Genomic DNA, 27,271 nt, shown 5'->3' with positions numbered 1-27,271 from the left:
CCGGGCGGAGCCGCGCTGCCTGCATGACCCTCCGGCGGCGCGGGGAGAAGGCGACCATCAGCATCCAGGAGCATATGGCCATCGACGTGTGCCCCGGCCCCATCCGGCCCATCAAGCAGATCTCCGACTACTTCCCCCGCTTCCCGCGGGGTCTGCCCCCGGACGCCGGGCCCCGCGCCGCTGCGCCCCCGGACGCCCCCGCGCGCCCCGCCGCGGCCAGCGCCGGCCGCCGCAGCCCCTCCGACGGCGCCCGCGACGAAGACGAAGATGTCGATCAGCTCTTTGGAGCCTACGGCACCAGCCCGGGCCCCGGCCCGGTCCCCAGCCCGGGGCGGCCGCCTGCCAAGCCACCCGAGGAAGAGCCGGACGCTGACGGCTACGAGTCCGACGACTGCAGTAAGTTTCCCACCCGCCTGCTTTTCGCCCCCTCCCCTGCGTGGCTGCTCGCACTCCCGCCCTCGCCCGCCCTCGGCTCCCCTGCGGTCTCGGCTCCTCCGGCACACCCCCCGCCTGGTGGCAGTCCTCGGCCGCGCCGTGCGCTCTCCGCGCGCCCAGAACACACAGCCCCTCCCCCGAGCAGGTCCGAGAGGTGGGAAGTTTGGGGGCGCCCCCTGGGGGTATCCCATTTCCAGCGGCCGGGTCCCCGGAGCCCGCGCCGCGCCCCCTCTCGGCCCGCCCGCCGGGAGCCCCAGCGCGGGCGGCGGCTTTTGTTTCCTGGTAGGGTGGAGCTGCGCCCCGGGGAGACACCAGTTGCTGCCGGCAGCGCGATCTCTCCCAGCCCCGGAGCACGCGGCGGATCGGCCCCGCAGCCGAGGGTCGGGCTGGGCGAGAGACGGAAAGACCCCGGGGCGGGAGTCGGCGGCCTCCCGGGTGAGCCCGGCGGCCGCAGAGCACGGCGGTTTGACTGGCGCACGGGCCGAGGGGACCGTGGGGCCGCTTGTCCTTTGGAAAAACCTTGGTGGTTCCTCCTCCCACGTTCGTTGGTCCCGCCGCTGCACTCGACCGGGCCGCCGACCTTCGCCCACCTGTTACACCCGCTTCCCCGGCCAGTAAGGGCCCCCACCCCCCCCACCCCCACCCCAGCCTCCTCCTGCGGGCATGAGCCCGGAGCCCCAGGGAATAGGCAAGCTCCCGGGCCCCCGGGGCCGAGACCCGGCCGGCTGGTGCTCCTGGCGTCTTTCTGGGCTCCGAGGGTGGCCGCCCTGCCCTCCCTGGGACTGAAGGGGAAACCGAAAACGCCGAGGTCGCCGTGCGATGCCGGATGGATTTACGCGGGATGGGGATGGGGCCGGGGATGGGGGCAGCGTTGCTCGCCAGGCCCCTGCCCGGCTGTAGCCCATGCCGCGTCACTCTCAGAGCTAGAAAACCCGAGTCCAACGCGGGTCCTGCGGGAGGTGTGGACTTTTCTCGGGGCAGGGGTCGCTCACCCACTTCGCCGAGGCTCGCCCGGTCCCATCCCCCACGCAGCGCAGCGAGGGCGGCTGCGCCTGGCTCGGGTGCCCACATGGGCCTCAGACTGGGGGTCTGGAGTTTCCCCAACATAAAATGTGCCTCTGCAAGCTGACAGTGGGGGTTACCAGCACCTCAGCGGGAAGCGGTGGGGCCAGACCTGTCGTCACCCTACCTGGGGAGGCCCGGGAGGAGAGAGTAGAGGGGAGGCCTGCCAGCCCTGGGTCTGGTGGATCCGAGCCAGGCCTGTGCTGGAAAGCTGCCTGCTCTGCACCCTCTCGGGCCTGGACCACAGCCCTCTGGCCAGAGCCTGGTATGTTGAGGCCCTGCCCGCTCGGGGCATGAGGATGGGGAGCAGTCCTCTCCCTCCATTTTCCTGCCAGCCTGGGGAAACTGGGTTGGGAGAGTTTATTGCCCTCCGGGCTGTGCCCTGGATCTTCCCCACCCCCAGTTCCTGGCACCCTGGGCCAGGTGCACCCCCTCACTTGCTGTGCCTCTGGGCAGGTGGAGACCCAAGTCACCCCTTTGCATGCCCTGAATCTTCCCTGGCTCCAGAAGAAGGGGTGGGGCACTTGTTCCCATTTCCAGCATCTTTCCTGCTACACCAGGGGAGCAGGTGAGCAGGGCAGGGCTCCCACCCAAGCTCTCCTGGTGCCCCCGGGGCCCTCCGGAGACATACAGCCAAGAGGTGAGAAATCAGGCTGTTTCTTTTGGCTGTCCCTGAACCCACAGGCAAGGAGGGGACCAGAAAGTGCAAGACACAGGCCAGTTGCCCCATCTTCAGTCCATCAACTCAGCAGTCCTTCACAGAGCACTGTGTTTGCAGCAGAGGGGGAACAGGGCTGGGGCCCTGGACCCAGAGCTCATTGTCCTAGCAGGAGACAGACGCACTTGGGGTCAGCAGTGTGGGGCAGTTGGACACAGCCTTGCTAGCCTGAACCCGTGGGCTGGCCACACCCATGTCACCAGGGCACTCTGCTGCAGAGAGCCAAGGAGAAGGGTGTGTGACCGAGCCAGGGCCAGCTTGAGCCCCCTCATTCCCTTCAAGGGGCCGCCACCCTGGGCTTAGACCCCATCAGTGGCCAAACATCCCACCTTAAGAGCACAGAAATCTGGGTTCCTGGGTGGGGAGGACCAGGTTCTAGGGTGGACTCGTTCTCCACTCAGTACCCCAGGCCTCACCTCCCTCTCAGCTCTGACAACCAGATCCCTACAATAAGCCTAAATGATTCAAGCCAGATGGTTCATTACGGCTTTAGCCAGGGTTATGCTATCTGCTGCCCTAATTATTGGATTATCTCCGTTCTAACAAAAAGAAATTAGGACGGTTGCTCTGTTGTCCAAGGCCGAGAGTGAAGTGCTGTTTACTTATTCAGCCTTTTTTCCCTTCTCTTTAAAGCCCATCTTTGATTAAGTCACCACAAGGCACAAGCACAAAATCGATAGGCTCCCAACTGATCTAATAGAGGAGCGTTAACAGGGAGAAGACATAGAAATGTTATAGTTAGAGGTACCCCTCGTGCCCACGCCCTCCCAGTGACCCAGAGAGCGGCCTGGCTAGGCTGGACTCCGCTGCTTGCTGCTCTTCCAATGGTCCTATGCCCCCCCCACCAACCTCCACACATGCTACTCCCCTGCCGGCGATGCCCTCCCACCCAGTCTCCACCTGTGGAAACTCAGTCCATCCTTCAAAGCCGTAATGACTAGAATGCTTTGGGGTTTCTAGGTACCAGAAAATTCAGAGTGCCTCAAACAGTGAGGACTGTTGAGGTCATGTGGCACTGGGGCAGATGCACGCCGCCGCTCAGCAGCAGCACCAGTGGCGATGGTTCTGTCTTTCTTCACTCGGCCACATCCTTTTCCTCTTTTCTTTTTTTTAAGTTTTATTTGTTTTTGGCTGTGCTGAGTCTTTGCTGCTGCACGGGCTCTAGTTGTGGCGAGTGGGGGCTACTCTCTAGTTGCAGTGCACAGATTTCTCATTGAGGTGGCCTCTCTTATTGTGGAGCACAGACTCTAGGACACACCGGCTTCAGTAGTTGCCGCTCCTGGGCTCTAGAACACAGGCTCAATAGCTGTGGTGCAAGGGCTTAGTTACTCCAAGGCTTGTGGAATCTTCCCGGATCAGGGATCAAACCCGTGTCTTCTACGTTGGCCGGTGGATTCTGAGCCACCAGGGAAGTCCCACCTTTTCCTCTTAGGCTGACCTCCCTCATATAACAGTAAGATCCTAAATTTGATGAGTTTCCACTCCCATGTTTCAGTTTAGAATCGAGGAAACCTCTCCCCAGGAGATCTGTCCTTTTGTCTCTCTGGCCAGAGTTGCATCTCATGGCCGCGCTTATACCAGCCCCTGCGTGATTCATCTGGGGCTGAGTCAGGACTGATGCCCACAGAGACCTGAAGCAAGGATGGAGAGGAAGAATCACTGATAGACCGGCACAGAAGGCCCTCAGCTGGAATCATTTCCCTGTCCCCACTTGCTGATTCCCCTTCCTTACTGCCCTATCATAGTCTACCTGGGCCGTGTTTCTACACACTCAGCCTTTTGGGGCCAACTAGGTGTCCGGCACTGTGCATGGAGGTTGCAGAGTGCCTGAGACGCAATCTCTGCCATCAGGGAGTTCATGGAAATGGAAACACAAATAACTCAGCAGTGACGAGTCAGGAACCCAAATGGGAAGCTCTGGCTTGCACGGAGCTCTTTGTGGGAGAGGAGGACGCAGGCTGGCCGAGTGGAAAGAGGGAGAGTCCAGTGGCTGGAGCAAGGGGAAAAGAGGATGATGAAGCCCAAGTGGTCATATCACAGAGGGCCTGAATGCCACACCAGGGAGGTTGACAGAGTCCAGGAGGCAGTGGAAAACCTTTGAACCATGTAAAGTAGGGGAATGAATAGGTTTATTTTTTTTTTGGGGGGGGTGGTAATTTAAGCAATTTTTTTATTTGTTTTTGGCTGTGCTGGATCTTTGTTGCTGTGGGCTGGCTTTCTCTAGTTGCCGCGAGTGGGGGTTACTCTCTAGTTGCGGTGCACAGGCTTCTCATTGCGGAAGCGTCTCTTGTTGCATGGAGCACGGGCTCTTGGTGCACAGGCTTCAGTAGTTGTGGCACACGGGCTTAGTTTCCCTACAGTATGTGGGATCTTCCCAGACCAGGGATTGAACCCGTGTCCCCTGCACTGGCAGGTGGATTCCTAACTACTGGACCACCAGGGATGCTCATGAGTAAGTTTATGAAAGTCCTCACCCTCTACCTTGAGCACTTGGTAAGCAGGACCATAAGATGTATGACTCATTCCTTTGGCAGTGCCTCAGTTTCCCCAACTCGGAAATCCTTTCAACTCAGACTTGATCATTTTCTGTGGTTCTTGCCATGGTTTTTTTTTTTTTTAACTATTTGAGAGGATGACATTTTTCTTAAAAAGAGAAACAAAACCAGGGCCAATTTCCTATTCCCAAGGGTGTATGGGTGAGGAAAGTCCAGGTGCAAACCAAGGTCAAAATGATGCTGTCAGCCTCCATCAGCCAAGCAGAAGGATGTTCTGCCTTAGAGGAACTGACAGGAGCTGAGCTTGATTTTCTCTGAATTAGCCCCATTAAAGGTCTATAATTATCAACAAGCGGGTGACAACTCTCAGAGGCCCATTAGTGACCGAGCCTCATAATTTACCCAAGGATGTAAACTTTAGCCAGGACGTGTGATTTGAGTGGCTGGAGGGCAGGACCCTGTGGCTCACACGGACAAGCACCTTCACCTGTCCTCAAGGCCTGCCTCACCTGCCACAAGCCCCGGGGGCCTTTCAACTCAGAGGCCCTTCTCGGGTGGCAGACTAGCCCTCCCCGTGCCCCAGGAGCAATTCTGTTTATCCCTCTTTTGTTTTTCTGCCCCATCCTCTCAAGAGTTCAGCTTAACAAAGTAGCAGACAGAAAATATTGGAAGCCACTAGGCTTAAAGGCAGGAAGGAGCGATCAGGATGGAAGTGAAGAGGCCTGGATTCTGCGTCCAGCTCTGCTGTGCCACCCTGGCCAGGTCACCTCCCCTCTCTGAGCCTCAATTCTCGAAATAGAAAATAAAGAGCTCTCTAAGAGAGCTCCACCAATAGCAAGTCTCTAAAAATGGCGGCTGAGCTTCTATTTCTAAACTATTATTTCTCCTAAAACTTGCATTGGCACCTGAAGCAATCCACCCATTCCGTCCTGGGGCAGCACTGGGCTTGCTGTTCCTTTCCAGGCAGTGATAACAGCTGTCGGTTTTATTGAGCAGTGTCGGGCCCCCCCTTAAACACAGGTGTCTGTAACTCCAGTGGAAGGGACCCCTCTTCCTGCCTGGAGCTGAATTTCCCAGTGAGGGCTCTGTCTGCTGCCTGTCCTTCTCTAGGATGAGGAACTGGGCAGAGATTGTGAACTGTGTGGATTTTGTGGTTGCTGTTCTTTTCTAATTGGAGGATAATTGCTTTACAATGTTGTGTTGGAACTGTGTGTTTTAATACACAAGCATCACACCACATCTCTGCTCAAGTGAGCAGCCGGCGAACGAGTTGGTTTGGATAGACCAGCCTTGTGAATTGAGCATCTGCTCATTGCTGGTGTCAGAGGCGTGGTCTTTGCCCTCCAGAGGCTAATGTCTGGAGGCACACGCCGCAAGTTAGGCCTGAACAGAACAGTAGGCTGATTTACTGTCTTGCAAAGCCAAGAGCTTTAAACGCTGTTACTGCAAAAGCCTGGAGAAGCCTAGGCCTGTGGCTGTTAGTTGTTACAGGCGAGGTGATAGATCCCACCCTTAGAGCACCCTCACCCGCCCCGACACCCCTCCCCAACCCTGGCATGGAGGCAACCTAGTAAGCAGGCAGCAATAGGCCAGATGTGTGCGTGCTCAGTCATGTCCGACTCTTTGCGACCCCATGGACTGCAACCCTCCAGGCTCTTCTGTCCATGGGATTCTCCAGGCAAGTATACTGGAGTGGATTGCCATTTCTTTCTCCAGTAAATTCTTCAGGGATCAAACCCGCTTCTCCTGCATTGGCAGGTAAATTGTTTACCGCTGAGACACCTGGGAAACCCAATGGGCCAGGACTAAAGCATGCTTACTCCGCTTGGGGAACAGGACTCTTGGCTCCACTTAATGCCTGTTGACTTTGAGTTTAGACACAATTTTAACAACCATTTTCACCTGGTTTCATAGAAGAACCAAGTAACCAGTGACTAGGAGGCAGAGCTGCCTATGCAACCAGGGGCAAGTACTTTAACATAACAGGAGTTTCAAGCGGATGTCAAAAGAGGCAGAAGAAAAGTCAAGAAAAGCTCAGAAAGAGTGGCCACCTGGGATCGCCTGGTGAAGAACTCGTCTCACACACCCTTCAGTGCTTGGGCTGGGACTCAGACACAGGGCACAGTTAGCCAGTCATAACGATGACTCAGGTTGTTCCGAAAAGTCTAAGTGACCGTTTGTGTATTCTGCTCACAAGGGCCGGGAAGGGAGCGATCCAGTTCAGAACGAGTTCATTCCAGGAGGTGTCTCAGGGGGGCAAGTACGCTCAGCTCATCTAGAAACATCACCTAAATGGATCTGCTTCTTCTATAATTATCTACTGAGTACTTTCCACACCCCAGGCGTGCCGTGAGGTGGATGCTGTTGTGTTTCCATTTTGCAGATGAGGAAACTGAGGCACAGAGAGACTAGATATGCTAAGGTCACAGAGCAAGGAAGTGCAGAGCCAGAGTTTGAACCCAGGGTCAGACCTCAGAGGTCAGACACCCTACAGGTGCCCCCGGCAGGCAACGACAGAGACGCTGAGCGGGGTGCCTGACCCTGTGTTAGGAGCAGAGATGCAAGACAAATAGTGGCTGGAGTTGGCCAGCAGGCTGTGGTTTGCTCTCGACCCACGCTGGCAACCCCTGGGCTCCCCCTAGCGTGACTCCAACCACCCAGCCCCCTGCCCTCTGGGTGGTCCTGTGGTTGAAATGTCCCTTCTCCCAGCCCCACTCTGCTCTGGCCAACTCCTACTCATCTTGCATGGCTCAAGTGAAAGGTCACTTCCTCCAGAAAGCCTTCTCTGATGGCCCCAGTTCACATCAAGCTCAGGCATCCTCCATCAAACCTGCCCCACCGGACTTTGTTGTGGCAAATCCTTCTCTTCTCTTCCTCCTGTTAAGCTGTGCTTTCCTTGGAACAGGAACCTGCCTTTTGATATCTTCATTCCTGTGTGTGTGAGTGTGAGCGTGCTCAGTCACTCAGTCATGTCTGACTCTGTGACCCCCTGGACTGTAGCCTGCCAGGCTCTTCTGTCCATGGAATTTTCCAGGCAAGAATACTGGAGTGGGTTGCCCTTTCCTTCTCCAGTGGATCTTCCCAACCCAGGGATCGAACCCACGTCTCCTGCATTGGCAGGCGGAATCTTTACCACTGAACCGCCAGGGAAACCCATCTTCATTCCTAGAGCCTAGCGTGTTGTGAACACTTGGTAATGAGTGAATGAATGGGAAGCCAGTTGACCAGCAAGCAGGGTCTGGGCTTCTAAAGACATCCTCTGCATGTGTGTCTTGCGAGGGAGACTTGCCTCTGAGGTCCGCCCTCACCCCCCACCCCCGCCTTCATGCCGGGAGCCACAGCGGTGTGAAAGGCCACAGCTGCTCTGTGTAAAGGTGCCTGAGGGCAGCAGCTGCATCCAGTTACTGCCGCACCCTCTGCCTGGCCCTTGGGAATGAATCCCTCTCTGCTCTTTCAGCGGCCAGGGTGGCACCATGAGGGCCCAGCTCACTCCTCACAGCCTGCCCAGGGCTCCAGCCCCGAGTGCTGCTAGGAGGGTGGTGAGTGGACCAGCCGGTCAGCCGGGCCCAGGCCTGCAGCCACTGGAGCCTGACCCCTCTGCCTCCTCGCACAATCCTAGGACAGATCACAGGCCAGGGGGAGCCGAGGTGTGGAGCCCAGGCTGGCAGTCGCACCAGGATGACAGGAACCCCTTTAGCCGAGCAGCCGGCACACGTGGCCGCACCCTGGACCAGCTGCAGGCCATGAGGCGTGATGCAGGGGTCGGAGGCCGCCACCTGGGTTTGACTCTTGGGCCACCACTCACGGCATCTGGGGGTGACGGGCCTAACCCCCCTGAGCCTCGGCTCCTTCCCAGGGTTGTGGTGGGGGTGCTGGACAGGTAGTAGGTGCCCAGTCGGTGGCAGTCGGCATGGACACCGTGACACCTCATCCGACTGCACAGGGCTGGGTGACGCTTCTCCCCCGTGTGGCCCCGGGGTGACCTGAGCCCTCCTTGTCCGCAGCCGCCCTGGGCACGCTGGACTTCAGCCTGCTCTACGACCAGGAGAACAACGCCCTGCACTGCACCATCACCAAGGCCAAGGTAGGCCCACCGGCGGGTGCAGAGCAAGGAGGCAGTACTCAGCTCCGTTACTCCTAAGACATTGCTGCCTCCCCTGCAGGGAGGCTTTTCAGGGAAAGAGTAGGACAGAGAAGCCAGAGAGAATGAGAGGAGGAGGGTGGAAGTGTAGCATTTAGGGGCCTAAGGCCCCCAGGCCTGGGGAGCTGTCGGGGAGGGAAGGGCAGGCGGGGTGCTGGCAGGCCTGTCCTGCGGGCCGAGAGGAGGGGTTAGACGTGGATGCCTCCGGCCTGAGGTTCCCAGCACCTGGGCCTCCCAACTCCCCAGGGAGGCTCTGGTCACATTGGCCTGAGCTTGCTCTCTGGGTGCGGGCGCCAGGTATCTGAGCCCTATGGTCCCCTGTCCCGGGCTGGCCCCTGTCAGCTCTGGTCTCAGCCACACTGTTCCCTTCGTCCCTACTGCATCGCTCCCACTGGGAGGAAGGTACCCAGGCTGATGTTCTCCCGCAAGGTAAGGGTGGCCGCACCGCCTGGTAGAGCCTCCTGGTAGAGCCGTGGAAGGGCCTGGGCCCAGCTCCGAGCAAGGAGCTTCCGGCATTGCTGCCTGGGCCCAGCGCCCCCCACCAGCCCCCCAGCCTGCCAGCTTCTCTGCCCCTCCTCCCACCCTGCCTGTGGCTCTTGCCTGTCCAGAGGGGCCGGCTACCTGCTTCTGCCCCGGCTGTGCCCCTCCTGGTCTGGGCCACTGTGGTGGGGTGAGTAGTGTCCCCAGTGGACCCACGCCATCCCCACCCTACCCTCTCCTCCGGGAGCTGCTCCGGTGGTGGCATGGCACACCCCTGCCTTCCCCACAGGCCTCCAGACCAGCCCTAGGGGCAGAGCTGGGAATCTGAAGACCCCCAGCTGTGCCGAGGTGGAGGGCAGAATCCATGGCCCGGGCAGACCCTTCCCTTTGCCCTCTACCCAGCTGTGTAGATAGAGGTTGTCCCGGCCTGGGGGCTGGGAAATGGCACTGGCTGCCAGGCCACTCTGGCACAGCCAGCCCTCCTCCCCGACCCATGCAGACACTGGGCCCCCCTGTGCTGTGTGCACCGCTGTCCCTACCGGGCTCTCGAGGGGCTTCGTGGGTGTACTGGGGTGTGTGAATGTGTGTGTCCACTTAGGGTTGCTCCACTCAAGGCATTGGAGGTGGGGGAGCCATGGCAGCTCCCCAATCTCCAGTTCATCCTCTGCTGGGCAGGAGGTGGTACAGGCATGGGAGGAGCTAGGGCAGGCTGGGGTGTGGGGAGGAGCCCTAGAGGGTAGGAAGGCTGAGGCTGACAGGGGGAGCCCCTTGGGCATCTCTCAGAGGACACCAGATGCCCTAGCAGTGGACCCTAGCTTGGCCACTCAGTCTGTAAGTGGGTAGAGCTGCCTCAGTTTGCTCATCTGTAAAATAGGGTTCATCGTCCCCGCCTGTGCGATTGTTGTGAGCGTTAAATGAGGGATGCTTAGTACCTAATGCTGTCCTAGAGCACAGGGCCTGGCAGCAGGCACACCCACCCACCCACAGCAGAACTGGGAAGTTACAACTTTGTGAGAAAGGGTAAGAGGCGTGGGTTGGGCAGGATCACCTCTTCCATGGTGCACACAGAGCTGCCCAGCCAAGCTTCATCCTGGAGTCAGCCCTACCGGGCAGGGCAGAGCTGAAGCCCGGGCAGCTCTGGGCACAGCTTAGACGCCCCACCCCACCTCGAGCCACTTCTCTGGCATCCTCAGAGGGCCCAGCACAGACCGGAAGCGGGGCAAATGCCCCAGCAGCAGGCCCTGCAACAGCATTGCCTCCTCAACTCCCACAACCACCCCTGGGACATGGGGACTATTAACCCCTTTTACAGATGATAAAACTGAGGCTCAGGAGGCAAAGGCTTCTTCACTTACCCAACTGATAGGAGCTGGAGCTGGACCTGAACCCTGGCCATCCTGGCTCTAAAACCTGTGGGCCCCTTCCTGGTAACCAGGCAGTGCTGGTTAGAAGTTGGAAGCCCCCACATCAGATCTCAGCCCCCACCGCGGGCTCCTCTGAACCAAGGTGGGGAGTGGGGAGAAGGGCCTCAGCTCCCTTGGGAGGTGGGGGATCAGGCTGGTCAGCTTGAGGTTCGTCTTTGGATGAGGTCATGGGGATGTCACCTCTGCCCCGCGCACGTCACCTTTGCCCTGCGCACGTCACCTTTGCCCTGCGCACGTCACCAATCCCTCCCTGTATCCCCGTGAGCCATCCCAGGAGTTTCCAGAAAGAGGAGCAGGCATGAGGTCAGCTGGGCGCCTGTCTGTGGTTCCATGGGCTCCCTGGCTGTGCACACTTGATGGTGGTTGAGAGTGAGTGAGGGGTGCCCTCTTGCAGAGGGCCTCTCCACGGCTGGCAGCTTGTGTGGCTGTTGGGGACACAGACGGGCAGGGCCCTATGGCCAAACCAAAGAGAAACGGAGCCTGGTCTCCAGGACATATAATGTTCTCCTGTGGCTGCAGACGGAGGCGTGTGGATGGGTGGACAGGGGCTCACGAGGACTTAGGGTCAGTGAGGAAAGTCACAGGGCTTGGGGAGCAAGGGAAAAGGGTTCAGAAAGAAGGAAGGATCTGACCACAGCAGGATAATGGGGGTCTCATTCAGAGAAAGGTGAGTCACCTGGCCTCCATGACAAAGAGAAGATAATGAGAAAGAGGCTGATCTGACAAAGATGCCCCCGGGTCATCTATGCAGAATCAGACATTGGGAGGGTGGGGGGCAGGAAATTGCACCGGCACTGAGCCATCCTCGCTCCCCAGTCCTGGGGGTATGGGGTGGGGGTGCTTCTGTGAAGAGGGTCATGAGTGGACCCAGCCAGGAGGTCCAGGGTCCTGCTGGGGCCTGCTGCCCCAGGTGCCTGGAGGCCCTGGCTTCTGTGTCCCCAAGCCCCGACTTACACCCTTTGCTGTTCCCCTCTGCCCAGGGCCTGAAGCCGATGGACCACAACGGGCTGGCAGACCCGTATGTCAAGCTGCACCTGCTGCCAGGAGCCAGTAAGGTGAGGGGACCTGCTCTGGGCCTGCTGACCAGCTGTGCCCGCCTGGGGCCCAGGCTGGACTTGGGGCACCCAGGGAGCCCCCAGCTCCCACACCCACTCAGTCCCACACCCTCTAGGCCTCCCAGGGACCTCTAGTCAACACCACCTGCCTGCTGAGTTGGGGAAACTCCCCCAGAAAATTTCCCGGCCAGCATTTTATAACAAACATCCTCAACTGGACGTTAATACTATGTGCAAACAAAGGGTTCTGTGACCACGTAACTTCAGGAAACCTTATTAAACTGGTTTCTTTACTACAGGACTTATCAGAGCCTTTAATGCACTGGTGGGCAGCTCTGTGCTGTTCCACAAGGGGGATGGAGTGGTCAGCATCTGCCCAGATTGTTTGGCAACAGAACCCTTGTTCCTGCACCAGATGACCTGACAAACAGACCAGGCCAACAGATGCAACTATGAGAGAAGAAAAAAAATTTTTTTCTTAAATTAGCTATTAACAAAAGCATCAAGGTGGCCCTCGGCACTGGAAGATCAGAATTTGATTAGACTTCCTTCATACAGCTTACAGTTGAGTGCAGTTTTCTTTGTAATTTCATGGGAAGAAAGGTCACATCGTCTTTTCAGAAGTGGGTCCTTCCTTGGCCTTGGGAACCCACAGACATCGCAAGGGGTGAGGTGGGCAGACCCCATGCCGGGGGTGCTCAACGGGAGTCCAACAGCTTTGCTTCTGAATAGACAGCAAGACAGAAATGGAGGGGCAGGGGACACAGGACATGAGAGCTTGAGCAGTCACCTGGTGGCTGGTGTTCTTATCCCAGCCTCTTTCTCAGAAGCCAAAGTTGAGGATTTCCTTCCTGGCCCATGAGTGACCTCATAGGAAGACTCAGCAATGGGGCAGCCCCCTGGGCAGAGGGTCTCCCCAGCCACTGCTCCAGACAACTGGATGGCCCTGCCCCCAGGTGGCCACCCAGGCTAAGGAGCCACAGGGCTGCTGAGGTCTGAGTTCCCTTGGGGCCCAACCCTCCTGGATAAGTGTATAGGTCTGGGAGCCCCACTGGTCTAGGGGAGTCACCCCGGAAGGGAAGGCAGGGCTGTGGGAAAAAGGACAATGGCCCTCCTCCAACACTTGGAGGAGTGGGCTCCCCCTGCAGCCTTGCACACTTGTGCTGGGTGGGAGGAGGTGATCCCCAGGGCTCTGAGGGCCACGCAGCCCTAGGAAGGGACTCAGTGACTGAGCGTCCTTAGACTCGTAGGACCTCAAGTCGGCAGTACCTGCTGCTGAGTCCTAGGGGCCCGTCATAGCATTGACCCCTGAGTTAGGGCAGCATTCCATAGAGCGCAGTCTCCTTATAGAGAGGGGCCTGAAAAGCGAGCTGAGAGAGGTGGTCATTATGCCCTGGAGCCCTCACAGAGGGTACAGAACCCACTGGGCTCCACAGAGCTTATGCAAGTGGGGGAGCTGGGACTCGAACACAGGGCTGTCTGGGTTACACCACCACTGAGCTCTTACCTTCCAGTTCTGCAGAGCATGGCTCCCACTGGGCTAATGTGGATTGGCAGCATGCCTGCCTTCCATCCTGGAGGCTCCAGGAAAGAAGCTGTTTCTCATTCTTCTCCAGCTTCCAGAGGCGCCCCCTTGGCCCTGGCTTGTGGCCCCTTCCTCCATCTTCAAAGCTGGTGGCATCTCTCTGACCTTCTGTCCTTGTCACATCTCCCTCTGCCTCTTGCCTTCCTCTTCCACTTTTAAGGGCCCGGTGATGACATGGCCCACCCAGATCATCTGCCTGTTGTATACAGATTTTTTTTTTTTTTTTTTTGCGGAGCCGAGGAGTGGGGAGGGCCCGCACCATGGCATGCGGGATCTTAGTTCCCTGATCAGGGATTGGACCCATGTGACCTGCAGTGGAAGCTCAGAGTCTTGATCACTGGACCACCAGGGAAGTCCCTTTGCTGTTGTGAAGTAAGCCGATGAGCCACTTTTGCCCCCCGCTTTGCTAGGTTCTGGGGGATTGGGACGTGTGTGGGGCCATTACACTGCCCACCGCCCTCCCTGATGCTCAGAGGCTCATTTTTGCTCTCTCCAGGCGAATAAGCTCAGAACGAAAACTCTCCGAAACACTCTGAACCCCACGTGGAACGAGACCCTCACTTACTATGGGATCACAGATGAAGACATGATCCGAAAGACCCTGCGGTGGGTGAGGCCCCCTGGCCACCGGCTCCCCCACCCCACCCAGCCTTGTCCATGGGGCTGGCCCTGCCCACACACCCCCACCCACCGCTTGCAAGCCCTCCCTGACTTTGGAAGCAACCTGAGAGGCCCCTTGCCCTCCAGGATCTCCGTGTGTGATGAGGACAAATTCCGCCACAACGAGTTCATCGGGGAGACCAGGGTGCCCCTGAAGAAGCTGAAGCCCAACCACACGAAGACATTCAGCATCTGCCTGGAGAAGCAGCTGCCGGTGAGTCAGGCTCATGCTGCCATGAGCGCAAGGCCAGGAACATTTTTTTTTTAATATTTTTTTTTCCTGTGCTGGGTCTTCATTGCTCTGTGAGGGCTTTCTCTAGTTGCAGAGATAGGCGGCTGTTCTTTGTTGCAGTGCACGGGCTTCTCATTGCAGTGGCTTCTCTTGTTGCAGAGCTCAGTAGTTGTGACGCATGGGTTTAGATTCCACGCAGCATGTGGCATCTTCCTGAACCAGGGATGGAACCTGTGTGCCCTGCGTTGGCAGGTAGATTCTTAACCGCTGGGCACCAGGCAAGCCCCCAAGAGAATTCATTGAGCACCTACTCTGTGCCTGGCATGGCTGCAAGTGCTGGGGAAACAGATAAATCTCCCTGCCCTCGTGAAGCCTGGACAAGAGCCAGACCAAAAATGAGATAAACCACCCAAACAGATCGAATGTTCGGCAGGGATCAGGGCCGAGAACGAAAGCATGAGAGGGGTTGATGAGTTAGATGGGTGCTCTGGGAGGGCTCACCTGGCAAGCAGGGAGTATTCCAGGCAGAGGGAGCCGCAGGTGCAAAGCCTTCATGGAAAAGTGCTCGGCCTGTGGGAGGTGCAGGCAAGAGGCCAGCTGAGTGGGGCAGAGAGAGCAGGGGGCAAGGGGTCCTGGGAGCTGAGAGCAGGAGCTGGGGTTGGGGAGACTGAGAGGCCTCCAGCTTTATCCCTGAGTGAGATGGACCACGGGAGTGTGCTAGGCGGGGGCCAAGCTATCTGAGGATATTTTAACAGGCTCCTCAGGATGGGAGGGAGTGGAGGGCCAGGGTGGGGAAACCAAAAGTGCAGAGAGAGGAGCAGGAATAGGGCCTAGGCAGGGCAGCAGAGGAGCCAGGGAGAAGGGCGGAAGATCAGCATCCTTAGGTGTGAGGCCTGGGAGGATGAAGGGTCATTCACTGGGATGTGGGGGACCGCGGGAGGAGCAGCTGGGGATGCTGGAAGCTCAACTGGAACGTGTTAGGCATGAGGTGCCTGTGAGATAGCCAGAGGAGACAGAAAATAATTCTTGCCTAGAAATTGCAATTGTTTGAACTGTCAGAACCGATTTTGCCCCCTGGCCGTCTGGAGCAGCTGAGCCCTCCCAGTCTCTGAGCAATGTTCCCCTCCTCACTTCCCTTCCCTCCCCCCTCCCCCTTCACTTTCCCTTCCCCTCCCCAGGCCTGCCTTCACCCAGTTCAAAACGACTGGGAGGGATTGGCCAGGAAGTCCCAGGCCAGGGGCGCTAAGAAACCTGGGTCTTCAGGGACTGCGTGGTGAAGTCCCACAGAGGACACAGTTCCCTCTGCCCAGGACAATTCTGCACCAGAAGCCTGGGCAACGGGAAAGCTCTAGAGGACAGAGCTCAAGGGTCGTCCCCTGAGTGCCTGTACCCACCTAGGGTCCCGCTCAGTGCAGCCGGGCCCGGTCAAGGCTGGGAACAACTGACCTGAGGTCAGAGCTCCCGCCCAGGATCCCAGCTCTGTATTTTTGCATAACTTGAACAAATTGTACTCTCTGGTCGCATTCTCTCCCACTCCTAGGCATGTGTGTGATGCAGATAACCTTTTAAGCGTTATTATTAGTCACTAACCGCAGGTGACCCAGTTTCTCCAAATGATCTATGTCACTTATAAAAGGCAACATCAACTCCTGCTGGAGTTGTGTTCCTGAGTTTTGATCCCTGATATAAACAATCACCTGTGTGGTATTGAATGTGAATTGTGTGTAAGCAGTGTGTAAGTGTGCAAGAGTGTGGAATGCATGCGTGAGCGCCTGTTTCATGCACAGGGGATGTGTTTGAGAGTGTACATGCTTGTGCCTGGGGTGTGATCAAGGCCTTGCTGAGCCTTGCTTGAATTTGCCAGGATCTCATTGGTCCAGTTCAGAGACCCACAGTTGACAAGGGTGCAATTTGGGATAATCACTCAGCAGTAAAGATTCATTTTGATGGTACCTCGTAGATTTTAGAGAACCTTGTAAACCCTATTCATTGTCCATAAATACTGAGCAATGTCCCAGTTCAATGGTCTTTATGTGAAACCATCCAAAGTATATCCCACTGTAAAAAAAAAAAACAGCTGAAACTATCCCAGCTCATTATACTGTTTAATTTTCAAATATCCCAGCTCATTATACTGTTTAATTTTCACACATCACACAACTGGCATAAGAGCCATGGTTTAGTGAGGCTGTCACACTCAAAGCCTGAGGCCTGAGTGAGAGGTGGTTGAATCTCACCTGCCTCCTTGGACCCATGGGTACCGACCGGCTGAGCACTGTGTGGAGAAGTTGCCAAGGCTGCGTTTGCACTCAGGGAGAATGTGGTGATCAACTGGCCGTGTCTGCCCTGGGTGTGGGAGATGAGAAAAGTGGTCCTTCCTTCACCTCACAGGATTCCCATCTCCAGAGAGGTGCAAACATGGCCCCAGCCCACGAGGGGCCACGTGAGGTGCTGCTTTAGTGCCAGGCAGAGGATAGTCAAGGCCAGAGACTGAGTGTGAAAGGAGCCTGGAAGAGACGCCTCAAAGGGGCCCTTGGAGGTCATAGGGCTCAGGCTGGGTGGACAGAGGGTAGAGGACAGGGGTTCCAGGAGAGCATCAGCTGGAAGGTGGAAATGGGAGGTCTCAGGAGGGCGAGGAGTGGTCTCAGGGTGCTGACGGGGGTGGGGAGGGGCCACACGGTGAGACCTAGATTTGAGATCTGACTCCAGGGGCAGGTGCTGGGCTGTGCCCCGCCCACCTGTTCCTAGGTTCTCCCAATGGGGCCCTCCTACACCCTGAGGCTCCAGGAAGCACGTTCCAGGGGCCAGGGTCCCAGTGAACCACGCCCCCACCCCAGCACCCACTGGGCTCCACGTGGCCTGGGCCCGTGGCTGCAAGGACAGCTGAGTGATGGCTCTCCTGCTCCACAGGTGGACAAGACGGAAGACAAGTCCCTAGAGGAGCGGGGCCGCATCCTCGTCTCCCTCAAGTACAGCTCGCAGAAGCAGGGCCTGCTAGTCGGCATCGTGCGCTGTGCCCATCTGGCCGCCATGGACGCCAATGGCTACTCAGACCCCTACGTGAAAACGTGAGTGTGCGGCCTGCTCCTCCCCCACTGTCTCACTTCTAGGTACCGAGAGGTGCAGAAGTTGCGATGAGTAGCTTACGCAGCAAGTGGTTGTGTGAAGCACAGGGGGTACTGTGCCCACAAGGTTCTTCTGTGCTCCATGGGTTGAATCTGGCCAAACTAATTTCTCAGATGAGGAAACTGTTGCCCACAGAAGCTGAGTGGCTGCCCAATCCATGCAGAAAGAGCAGTTATCTCCTGATGGCTGATTCAGGTCTCTCTCTGACTGTGGGGCCCAGGAGGGGTGAGCAGGTTGGAGGAAGGGACAGGAGGCTGGGAGTAGCAGTAAAGAGACTCCCTCAGGACTTAGGGCTGAGCACACATGGGCAGTGCTCTGCCACAGGCACAGGCAAGGGTCCACCCAGCCCTGCCAGGTGGGGCTCATGGTGGTGCTGGGGAGATGCTAACTCAGGGGCCCCAGAGCTGTGAACCTGGGTCAGGACAGGCTGTGATCAGAGCCCAGAGAGGAGCTGGTGGCCGTTCGGAGAGGGATGAAGCAGGTGGTTTGTGAGCACCATCTGTGCTTTGGGGCTCTCCACTAGCAAAAGATGGATCTTATCTGAGTTCACAGTCGTTTGAGGCTGTCTTGAAGGTTAGAACTTAGGGAGGAATTTGGCTCAGCAGAAAGGAGGTGTTTCTGCTCAGGGAGAGGGATAGAGGGGTTACGATATAGTTAAGAAGCAGCGACAGTCCTGTCCTCGGGGGACAGTGAGGAGGCTCAGGTGACAAAGGCCATCACAAAGACTATTGGTTTCCCATTTAAAAATCAGTGAGTTGGGCCCCAAGCTCAACCATTAGCAAAGCTGACTTCTGGTGAATCACAGACCACTGGGAGAGGAAATGCTGTCCTAGCTCAGAAGACAGACTCTTAAAACCAGTGGAGGGAAAGTAAGCCATTCTGGGTAAGCTAGGAAGATGTGTATGTACACTCTGTGGTCGCATCATTTCCCTGCCAGGTCCATGGGGTCCAGAGACCTAGGCCCCAGTGGAAAGCTGCTTTTGCCGCATTGCTTGAGATAGCCATAAGCTGGAAACAGCCCAGTGTCCATCAGCAGAAGGAGAGATGAATAAAATGTGGCATCTGCATACAGAGGAGTACTACGCAGTTGAAATGAATAAATGAGGACTGGGTGGATGAACACTGTGCCAAGTGTGCCAAGCCCAGAGCAAACTGTACAGGGGAGCATGCAGTGTGACTCTGTAGGGATGGTCTCGGGGGAGGGAGGACTTGTGTCCACTTGTATCTGTGATGCTAGTTTTCCTAGGGAACAAAATAGGATCTGAAGCCAGAGTGGTGTCAAATTTTTAAATCGGCTCAGTGCCCACCTGCCAAGTTGATAGGAATTCCAGAGTCTCAGGCTGGGTTATCCGGAAAGCAGGGTCTCACCGGCTACAGTGGAAGGGCCAGCCACCCTCCAAGGCCAGGGAGAGGCAGCTCTGGCGGGGCCTGTCCATCGCACCTGGGGCCCCCCAGCCACAGGCGTGAGAGTCGCTGGGCCAATGCAGCCACACCCCACCCTCCAGCCGTGGGGTGAGTCAGGGTGGCCTTTCAAAGAAGGCAGCTCTGTGGGTGGCCCCATGGAGCAGAGGGAGGCTCCCAGGGGCCAAGAAACACCTCTATCTGACTCAGGTTCCCTGGGTGACATGCAGGGGGCGGCCACACAGGGCTCTGTATCTCTGAAAGGCCCCTTTCAGACCGTGGGCCTTCACCTTGCTAAGAGTAGGGGAGATACGGGCACAGGTTTGAGATTCTGAGCAGAGCAGCCAGGGCCACAGGGAAGAGCCAGGTAGAGGATGTTCAAGGGCAGAGCTAGATGGAACAGGCCTTTTGTCAACATCCTTATTTTTTATGAACTTCATCCCAGATGACAGCTGCCTCAGTCTCCTCAGGCTAGAAGCTGACTCCAAGTCCAGTCTTCCGGGGCTGATGATGGTTAACAGTCATCACACGTCCTGAGTATCTGCTGGATGCCAGGGCTGGGCTAGGTCTCATGGAACTTTCTCCATCCCCCACCCAGGAGTGCTGAGGAAATACGGAGCAACTTGCCCTGCTGCCCTGGGCCTCCCCTTCCTTCTCTAGCCCTCTGGTGTCTTCTAGAGACCTCAGGCGAGCCGTAGTCACTGTGCAGAAGAGACAAAAGGCAGCACTGGTAGGGGGACTCCAGGAGCCCAGCGGCCGGGGCAGGAGGGGGTCCTGATAGGGAGGGAGGGTGAGCAGCCACAGGTGGGCCCCTGGAGCACCCAGGATGTGCTCCTCACCCACACAGGCCGCCCTCCCTCAGGGAGACAGCATAGACAAAGGCCTGGGGGCAGGACAGGGGTCGCGTGAGGGTCTCTAGATGGGCACTGGCTGTGGAGTGCTGAGGGCGTGGGGAGCTCAGGACAGCTTCCCTTCAGGGGCTTCCAAAGGCAGGGCTGGGAGACCCTCCCACAGCCCAGGACCCCCATCCCTCCTCCTCGCCCCCATACCAAACAGGCAAAGAAAGATGAGTCAAGAAACACATGGAAGCTTGTAAGGAATTGAAGAAATTCACCATCTCTGGGTGGGGGTTTTTGGGAACCCCCACTTGTTTAAAAAGCCATCTTTATTGAGGTATAACTTACACCCAGGAGGTTTCTCCCTTTTGCTGTGGGACTGATGTATATAGTCTCGTTACCACCACCTCGGTTAAGACACAGATACCATGGCCCCAGAAAGGTGCCCCAGGCAACTGTTGATTTGTTTTCTGTCACAATAGTTTTGCCTTTTCCAGACTTTCTTCTAACAGCAACTCCCACTTCTTCCACATGACCTAGTGCTCTGGAGAGCCAGCCATGTGATGAGTGCGCCTGGAGTGTGGTCTGTAGGTCTGTACTGCCAAATACTCATCTGTCAGATCACTTCCTCTTGAAGTGCACCGGGGTGGGGTCGCTTCCAATTTTTGATGGCTATATAAAGCTGCTAAAGAACAGGTTTTTGTGCAGACCTATGTCTTCATTTCTCTCCCCAGCCCCAGCTTTTGTCAGTACATGTTTTCCAGTGTCTCTGTAATGAACCAGTATGACTTATATAATAACTATCACAACTTTTTAAAAAAAGTGTAAAGAAAAGCCACAATGAGATACCACTTTCTATGTTCACTAATCCCACCTGATGCTGGGCACCAGGAAGCTGGTGGTAGGTGAGAGAGATTCTAGTGTCGGTGCAGGGACAGGGTGAGAAGCTTGGCAAACAAGAGAGCCTGGCTTCTGAGCACCAGCCCCGTGCTGGGCAGCTGTGTGACCTTGGGTAAGTCCCTCCACCTCTCTGAGACCCAGATGAAGACCGCTGTTCTGCAAGCAGGGATTCCTTTTCTCTGCAGGAAGCACTGTTGCCAATGCCCAAAAAAGACCTTTTTTCCTTCCCAAAGCTTCAGTGAGGCAGCAGTGACACACCCCAGGGACTAGGTTAAAAACCACTGTGTTGCGCACTTAAGAAAGATGCATTTTAGAGCATGCAAATTCTATGTCCATAATCTGCTATTAAAAACAGAAAAGCTCTAGCAAGGGACCAACTCTGCTAAAAATGTTTTTCTGGCGGGAAATGTGAGCTTTGTGAAAATTAAAACTTCCAAAAATCAGGAAAATCCCCTTTCCTCGGGGAACAGAGGTGGCTCTGTGATGTCAGGAACAGGCTGTGAACAGAGGTCTAGGTGATGAATGACCCTCTTGCTTCTTTCACGACACCGACCGCTCACCTGCGCCATGTCTGCTCATCAGGAATGAGCAGAAGTCTTTCTGGGAACAAAGCTCTTCCAAGCCCAGGAGGTCCGTGTGTTCTCACAGCCTCGTCTCACCCTCTGCCTACTGGTTGGTTATAATTTCAGTTACCTGAAGCCAGATGTGGACAAGAAATCCAAACATAAGACAGCAGTAAAGAAGAAAACCCTGAACCCAGAGTTCAACGAGGTACGAGGAGCTGGTGAAGCCATGGGAAAGCCACTCACTCTCCCCTGGGGGACTGAGTTTTGCAGGGGTCACTGTGGGAGCTGGAGGGTGGGAAGGGGCCCACAGGAGAGCCCCCAGCCGTGAGGTGGGGGAGTTGTGGGAGGAGAAGTGAGGCCAGGCTGAACCAGGTTGAGGTTCAGATGGAAGCGAGGGGAGGCCTGCAAACCTCTTCAGAGGATGGAATTGATAGGATTGTAGCCATGGGGGAGGTGGGGGCCTCAGGACCCCAGGAAGGTGGGTGCAGGTCCTCAGCCCAGGGGGTGGGTGCAGCTGGAGAGGAGCTCAGAGGAGCGAGATGAGGGAGAGGAGCCTGAGTGACTCAGGGCCTCAGGCCGAGGAGGTGCTGCCAGGGGGACGTCAGATGTGGAAGGGTCCTGGAAGCTGATGGGAGAGAGGGTTCCACGAAGAAGGGGAGTGGTCAGCAGAGTCAGACCCAAGAGCGGCCCAGGCTGCCTAGTGTGCGCTGACCTGGCGATAAGGAGCATCTCGGGGATCTCGACAAAGGCAGCTTCAGTGACCAAGGGGCAGGTGGTCGGAGGGAAGGGGGCCCCTGAGGATCTCAGCCAGGCTCACAGAAGTGGGTGAGATGGGTAAGAATCCATCACAGCAACTACTGCACACTGGCCACTGGCCGACTTCCAGGCCCTGTGGCATTGGCCCTAACACTCCCTTTCTGGCCACCAGGAATTCTGTTATGAGATTAAGCATGGGGACCTGGCCAAGAAGACCCTGGAGATCACCGTCTGGGATTACGACATTGGAAAATCCAATGATTTCATTGGTGAGAGGCCATGATGGGAATGCTGTTCAGCAACATGCCAGTCCTGAATCAGGTCACAGCCCTGCCTTCCTGGCCTGTGGGGAAAGCTGGGGCCACAGCCACGATCCAGCCTGACCCTGTGTGACAGAGAAAGAAACAGGCCCAGAGAGGGAAAGAGGCCTGGCAGGGGTCACATAGCAGTCTGTGGTAGAGCAGGGGAAAGGGTGGATGATGGTCAGCCCTTTTAGGCCGAACTCTGAGTCCTTGTGGCCCCAGATTCCTGGTGGGCTGGGTGGCTGTGCATAGTGGAGCTGCTCCCCGGTACTGCTCTTGTCCTGGTAAAAGGAAAGGCAGGATAGGATCCTTGGGCCCTGATTGGGGGGTGGCGGGCAGTAAGAGGGTCTAAGAGTGTGGTGGTCAGAGCACTGTCCACCCTGTGACCAGGTGGGTAGGGTAGATAGTCTGGCCTTGCAACACAGAGTCTGGGAGGGTGCTTGGGGCACTGTTCCTGAGGGACCCTGAGAGTCATAGGTCAAGTGTCCCGGCTGTCCCGGGCTCCCCTCTGCAGGTGGCGTGGTTCTGGGCATCAACGCCAAGGGAGAGCGCCTGAAGCACTGGTTTGACTGCCTGAAGAACAAGGACAAGAGGATAGAGCGCTGGCACACACTCACCAATGAGCTCCCGGGGGCTGTGCTCAGCGACTGACCTGCCCCACCTGCCCGCCGCACCCACCCTTGCCCGCTGCCTGGCCCAGTGCAGGCCTGGCTCTGGGCTTCCTCAGCTGTCGCTCAGGGCCTCGGCCCCCACGTTGGGGGAGATCCAGGACATCTGCTTGGACACAGAGCCACTGCAGCCCCTCCGAGGGATAGTAGGGGCGGTGAGCTGGGCCTGCTTTCAGCCCTCTGAGGCCCAAGAGGGCTGGGTGGAAGAAGAGGACCTCAGTACCCACCCGGAGGAAGTAGATGGGGCCATCCAGAGGACAAAGACCCTACAGAGGTCAACAGTGAGTTGGAGTGGACCCCAGGCTTAGAGGGGCAGTAGGGGAAGGAGGTTTTGAGTAGGACAGGACTGAAGAAAGTCCATCCCCTATAGGAGGTTCTGCTTCGGCTCTGGCACGACTGGGTGGGTGGAAAAAGTTCACCTGAGAGCCAGGAGTCTGGTGAAGATCCTGGAGCTCCCCATGAACATAGGCAAAGGGCAAGTGCTCCACTCAGTGATTCTGCAGGCCCCTGGGGAAGAATGAGACCCAGAGCCTGCCCTCAGGGAGGTCCCCATCTAGTTTTGGAGCTAAAAACAAACCCTTACAACAGGGGTATAAGGAGTGCCAAGGCCAGCCTGACCCACCTATACATTCTGTGGACTCCGCTGGGAGGGCTTCCTGGAGGAAGTGATGTTTCAGCAAGACCTTGAAGAGTGAGTGGAGATTCTAGGCAGGCAGAGGAGGAAGGGCGCTGGAAACAGTGTACAAGGCCTGGAGAGGAAAGATTTGGGCCAGGGAGAAACTGTCTGGACCCAGGGTCTCTCTTGGGAGGATGGGAGGAGAGGCAGGGTTTGTTAGGAGTAGGGCAGGGGCACCCAGCCTTCCCCCCATCCCACCCCTAGCTGCCAGGCCAACTGGGCTTGTAGCCATGGGAGGAGTGGCTTAAACTGATGTTGATGCAGGGTCAAGTTCAGTTCTCAGACCCAGCTCTCCCACCTTTGATCTTTCTCCTCCTGAGGAAGCTGGAGGATGGATCCTGCTTCTCATTGTTCCCAGCTTAAGCATCAGGTCAGCTATGGTCAGGAAGAGAGAGTCACTTCTTTGCATGAAGAAAACCAAAAGTCCTCCTTGTCCTCACCCTCTGCTCCCTGCCTTCCTCCACCCTCCCCATCCCAGGCCCTTCCTTCTGGGTTCAGGGTTGGAGAGCGGGGAATCCCCAGCGGCTGCCTCTGCATCCATTCCCTACTGAGATCCTTCTCAGTTTCTGGGAACGGCTGGCTTTGTCCTCCAAGAGCTGAGAGCCACCTCGCACCCTGGGTCAGAGTCTCAAGAAAGGGATTGAGGGCATCAAGACTCTGGGGCCCAGGCCTGAAGCCCCCAACTCTTCCTGCTGACCAAGGGGCCTTCAGGAACCCTGGATGAACAAATGCAGAAACCAGGAATTTCTGTGTTCAGCCCATCACTGCACTGACGGAAAACAGAGCCCAGAAAGGGAAAGTGATCTGCCTGAGGCCTTCCAGGTTCCCTGCCCTACCCCTGGCCCAGAGCTCCAACACCACACCAACACCATTGCTAGTACAGGGCTCACAGGGGCGCTGGGCTGGAACTTCTGCTGCAGACACAAAGCATATCACCATCTGAGGCCCAGGGGTGGGTGATGATATGAATCCTACCAGGTGCCCATCAGCCTGTTTTCATTTTCCAGGGAAAACAGGACTCCAGCCCCTACACAGTACCTGGCAACCTTGGCTGGTCATGGAGTCTTGCTTTTCCCTCTCTGAGAAGGCTTTGTGCATGGTGAAGATTTTTATAGTCACCGTCTTGATGAATCGTCACAGGTCTGGTAGATGGATTTAACTGCCATCTCCATTTGACAGACGAGGAGGCAGATTCAGAGAGGCAGAGTCTGATTTTGAGGAGCCTTGTGCTTGGGTTAACTCTGGCTGTCTTCTTAGCATTGCCTTTTGGGGGGCTCTCTCATTCGGAGAGGAGCTTCACAGACTCCCTATAAACACATGGGAATGCTGAATGGCCAAGTTAGAAGCATACTAGAGCCTCACATAGTACAACTTCCTTGTTAGACACATGGGGAAATCAAGGACCCGCAAGTAGACGGGGCCTATTCACGACGCACTTGGGATAAGAACCCAGGACACCGGGCACCTAGTCCAAGGCCTTCCAACGCCCTAGGCTGTGCAGACCTGGTCCTGATAAATGGTCCCTGCTGACCACAGGGACAGTCAGGCTGGAGGTGGGGCTTCAGGACAGTTAGCCCAGGCAGAGGATCGGGCTCTTGGGCAGGAGGCCTTCCAGGGAGACAGAACCTTCCCTAGGACCCTGGATCTGTTCTGGACCCCTTACAGCTTGTATCTCTGTTAGAGAAAAAGTGCTTTGAGAAGCTGCGGTATCAGCTCTGCTTTTGACCTCAAACTGGCTTTCCTCTGCTGTATCAGCCCCACAAAAACAGGGAATTTGACGCCAAAAAAAAAAAAAAATCATTCCGAAGTCAGCTGTCAATAACTAGGGGGGTCACTGGACGGGGCATCCATCTCCACCCCCACCCTCCTACCTAGTCTCCGCCCCGCCCACCACTACTAGCCAATCCCCGACGGCCCGTCTTCCAACTCTGAGGCGGTAACCACCTGACCTCTAGTGGCGAGAGCAAGGAACTGCATCTCCCGGCCAGCGCATGTCCTCCCTTTGTTCCTTCTCCAACCGACAGAACCTCCCGATGCATGGACTCTGGCTGTCTTTGACGCAGACTCGTGCACTGCTTACCACCGTTTTGCTATCATGTGGCGACTGCAGAAACGGTCCTGAAACTGCAGCCCCCACACACAATTTTTGTACTTTCGTCCGACTTACCCGAAGGTGTCCTTTTTAAGTCTTATTTGTTAATATTTATAATGACGTATCATCCAAAGTAAATGGAAACATTCATTGCGATCATATGAACTTGGGAGACTCATCTTAATGGATCTGAATAGGTGGGCAGGAAAGAACGAGATTCTGGCAACAGGGACTTATTCTGCACATTGTCTCATTTACTCTGCACCAAGAACCCACTGGAGGTACCTGCCCACATTACAGACAGGGAAAATTTTTGTGCACAATCACAGCTGGTAAGTGACAGAACCAGGAGTCAACTCATGCTTCCCAAGACTTCTGCTAACCCTAAAGCATTAGGCCAACCGCTGTCAGGTGTGAACTCTAAGGCCAGCCACTGGTCTAGGCACCCGGGGCAGATTCATCAGCAAGACTATCAATGAACAGTAAATGTATGTTAAAAGATGAAAAGAAAGAAAGAAAAAGACATAAAGGAATCCTGTGGGCAGGAGAGGTTGGACTTAAATAGGAAGGTGAGCTGGGCCTCCAGAGAAGGTGACTTTTGAGCTTAGAGTTGGAGGAGGTGAAGCGGGGAGAACTCTGGGAGACTCGAAGTGTTACAAGTGGAAGGACCAGCCAGTGCCCCTAGAGGTGGGGGCAGGCTTGGTGTGACAGGGATTGTAAGACCAGTGGGAGTGGGGCAGGGTGGGGCAAGGGAAGAGAGGTAGAAGGGAGCATATGAGACAGGGGACTGGATCAAGGAGGACTTTATAAAGTCTGTGGCTTGCATTCTCGTGAGATGAGAGCTAAAGCCGGCTCACCTGTGAACAACCTGTGGTCTGCGATGATCAGGTCCAGTTTGGAGGTCCCTCTGGTGGTGGCATGCCATCAGATCCAGGGTTCAAGATCAGTATCCAGAGCAGTGGTAGCTGGGTCCTAACAAGAGCCATGTGAAGCATGGTTTTGGTCAGTGCCTCTCTTAGCAACCACCTCTGTACCGGCCTAATTTTCCAGGCCTCCCGTCCATTCTCTGAAGTATCTGATATACCTTCCCAGTGCATTTCTTTTCTGCTTACATTAACCAGAGTCAGATCCTATTATTTTCAACAAAGAAACCTGCCTGGTGCCTTGATGCAGTCTGATCATCTAAGTCTCAAGCATCACCCTTTGTGAGGCTTGCCTTGACAACCTCAGTCACGTTTCCCTGCATCACCCTGCTTTCTTTTTTTTACAGCACTTACCACCGAAGTTGCCTTGTGTATTTGCTCGTGCCTTTCTCCCCTCACTAACCTTCATGAGAGTAGAGGCCCCCATCTGTCTCATTCACCCCAGTAACCCCAGACCAGGACTGAGCACAGAGGAGAACTCTATAATTAAAGTATTTGTTGAATGAATGGATGAAAGCTGCCACCATGGACATTGTTCAAAAAGAGCCAGATCCACGTGTCTGGAGCAGGTGATTGTGATGATGTTGGGTCCAAGCCCAGGTGAGTATGCATAAGACTCCTGTTAGCTCCACAGATTTCTGGGGTACAGATGACAAAGGACAGCAGGTACCAGTGTTCTCTGAGTAGAGAAAGGGAAAGAATGAGAGAAGCAAAGGAGAGAGAAAGGAAGAATAGGAG

At 56.2% G+C, this 27,271-nt stretch overlaps 1 protein-coding gene across 2 annotated transcripts; it reads left to right on the top strand.

The window, feature by feature from the left end:
• The first annotated feature begins 23 nt into the window (after positions 1-23).
• Positions 24-25,769, top strand: DOC2B (double C2 domain beta). 2 transcript variants are annotated; one of them, XM_081580117.1, is made up of 9 exons: positions 24-396; positions 8,715-8,794; positions 11,736-11,810; positions 13,892-14,001; positions 14,143-14,269; positions 17,198-17,355; positions 21,240-21,321; positions 22,045-22,141; positions 22,689-25,769. In XM_081580117.1, the coding sequence occupies exons 1-9, from the start codon at positions 24-26 to the stop codon at positions 22,823-22,825; spliced, it is 1,239 nt and encodes a 412-aa protein (XP_081436243.1). In that variant the 3' UTR covers positions 22,826-25,769. The 2 variants fall into 2 exon arrangements, with proteins under 2 accessions (XP_081436243.1, XP_081436244.1); XM_081580118.1 differs by lacking the exon at positions 24-396 and adding an exon at positions 676-870.
• Positions 25,770-27,271: the final 1,502 nt, after the last annotated feature.

The sequence above is a fragment of the Giraffa tippelskirchi genome, chromosome 3, assembly GCF_054371585.1.
Source record: "Giraffa tippelskirchi isolate mGirTip1 chromosome 3, T2T-mGirTip1v1.2.pri, whole genome shotgun sequence".
In the NCBI taxonomy this organism is placed as follows: Eukaryota; Metazoa; Chordata; class Mammalia; order Artiodactyla; family Giraffidae; genus Giraffa; species Giraffa tippelskirchi.
This window is presented reverse-complemented; position numbering and strand designations above follow the sequence as displayed.

Coding starts and splice junctions, on each gene's coding strand:
- DOC2B (XM_081580117.1), top strand. CDS start 24: ATGACCCTCCGGCGGCGCGGGGAGAAGGCGACCATCAGCATCCAGGAG. Junction 397..8,714: donor CTACGAGTCCGACGACTGCA/GTAAGTTTCCCA, acceptor CCTTGTCCGCAG/CCGCCCTGGGCACGCTGGAC. Junction 22,142..22,688: donor AAAATCCAATGATTTCATTG/GTGAGAGGCCAT, acceptor TCCCCTCTGCAG/GTGGCGTGGTTCTGGGCATC.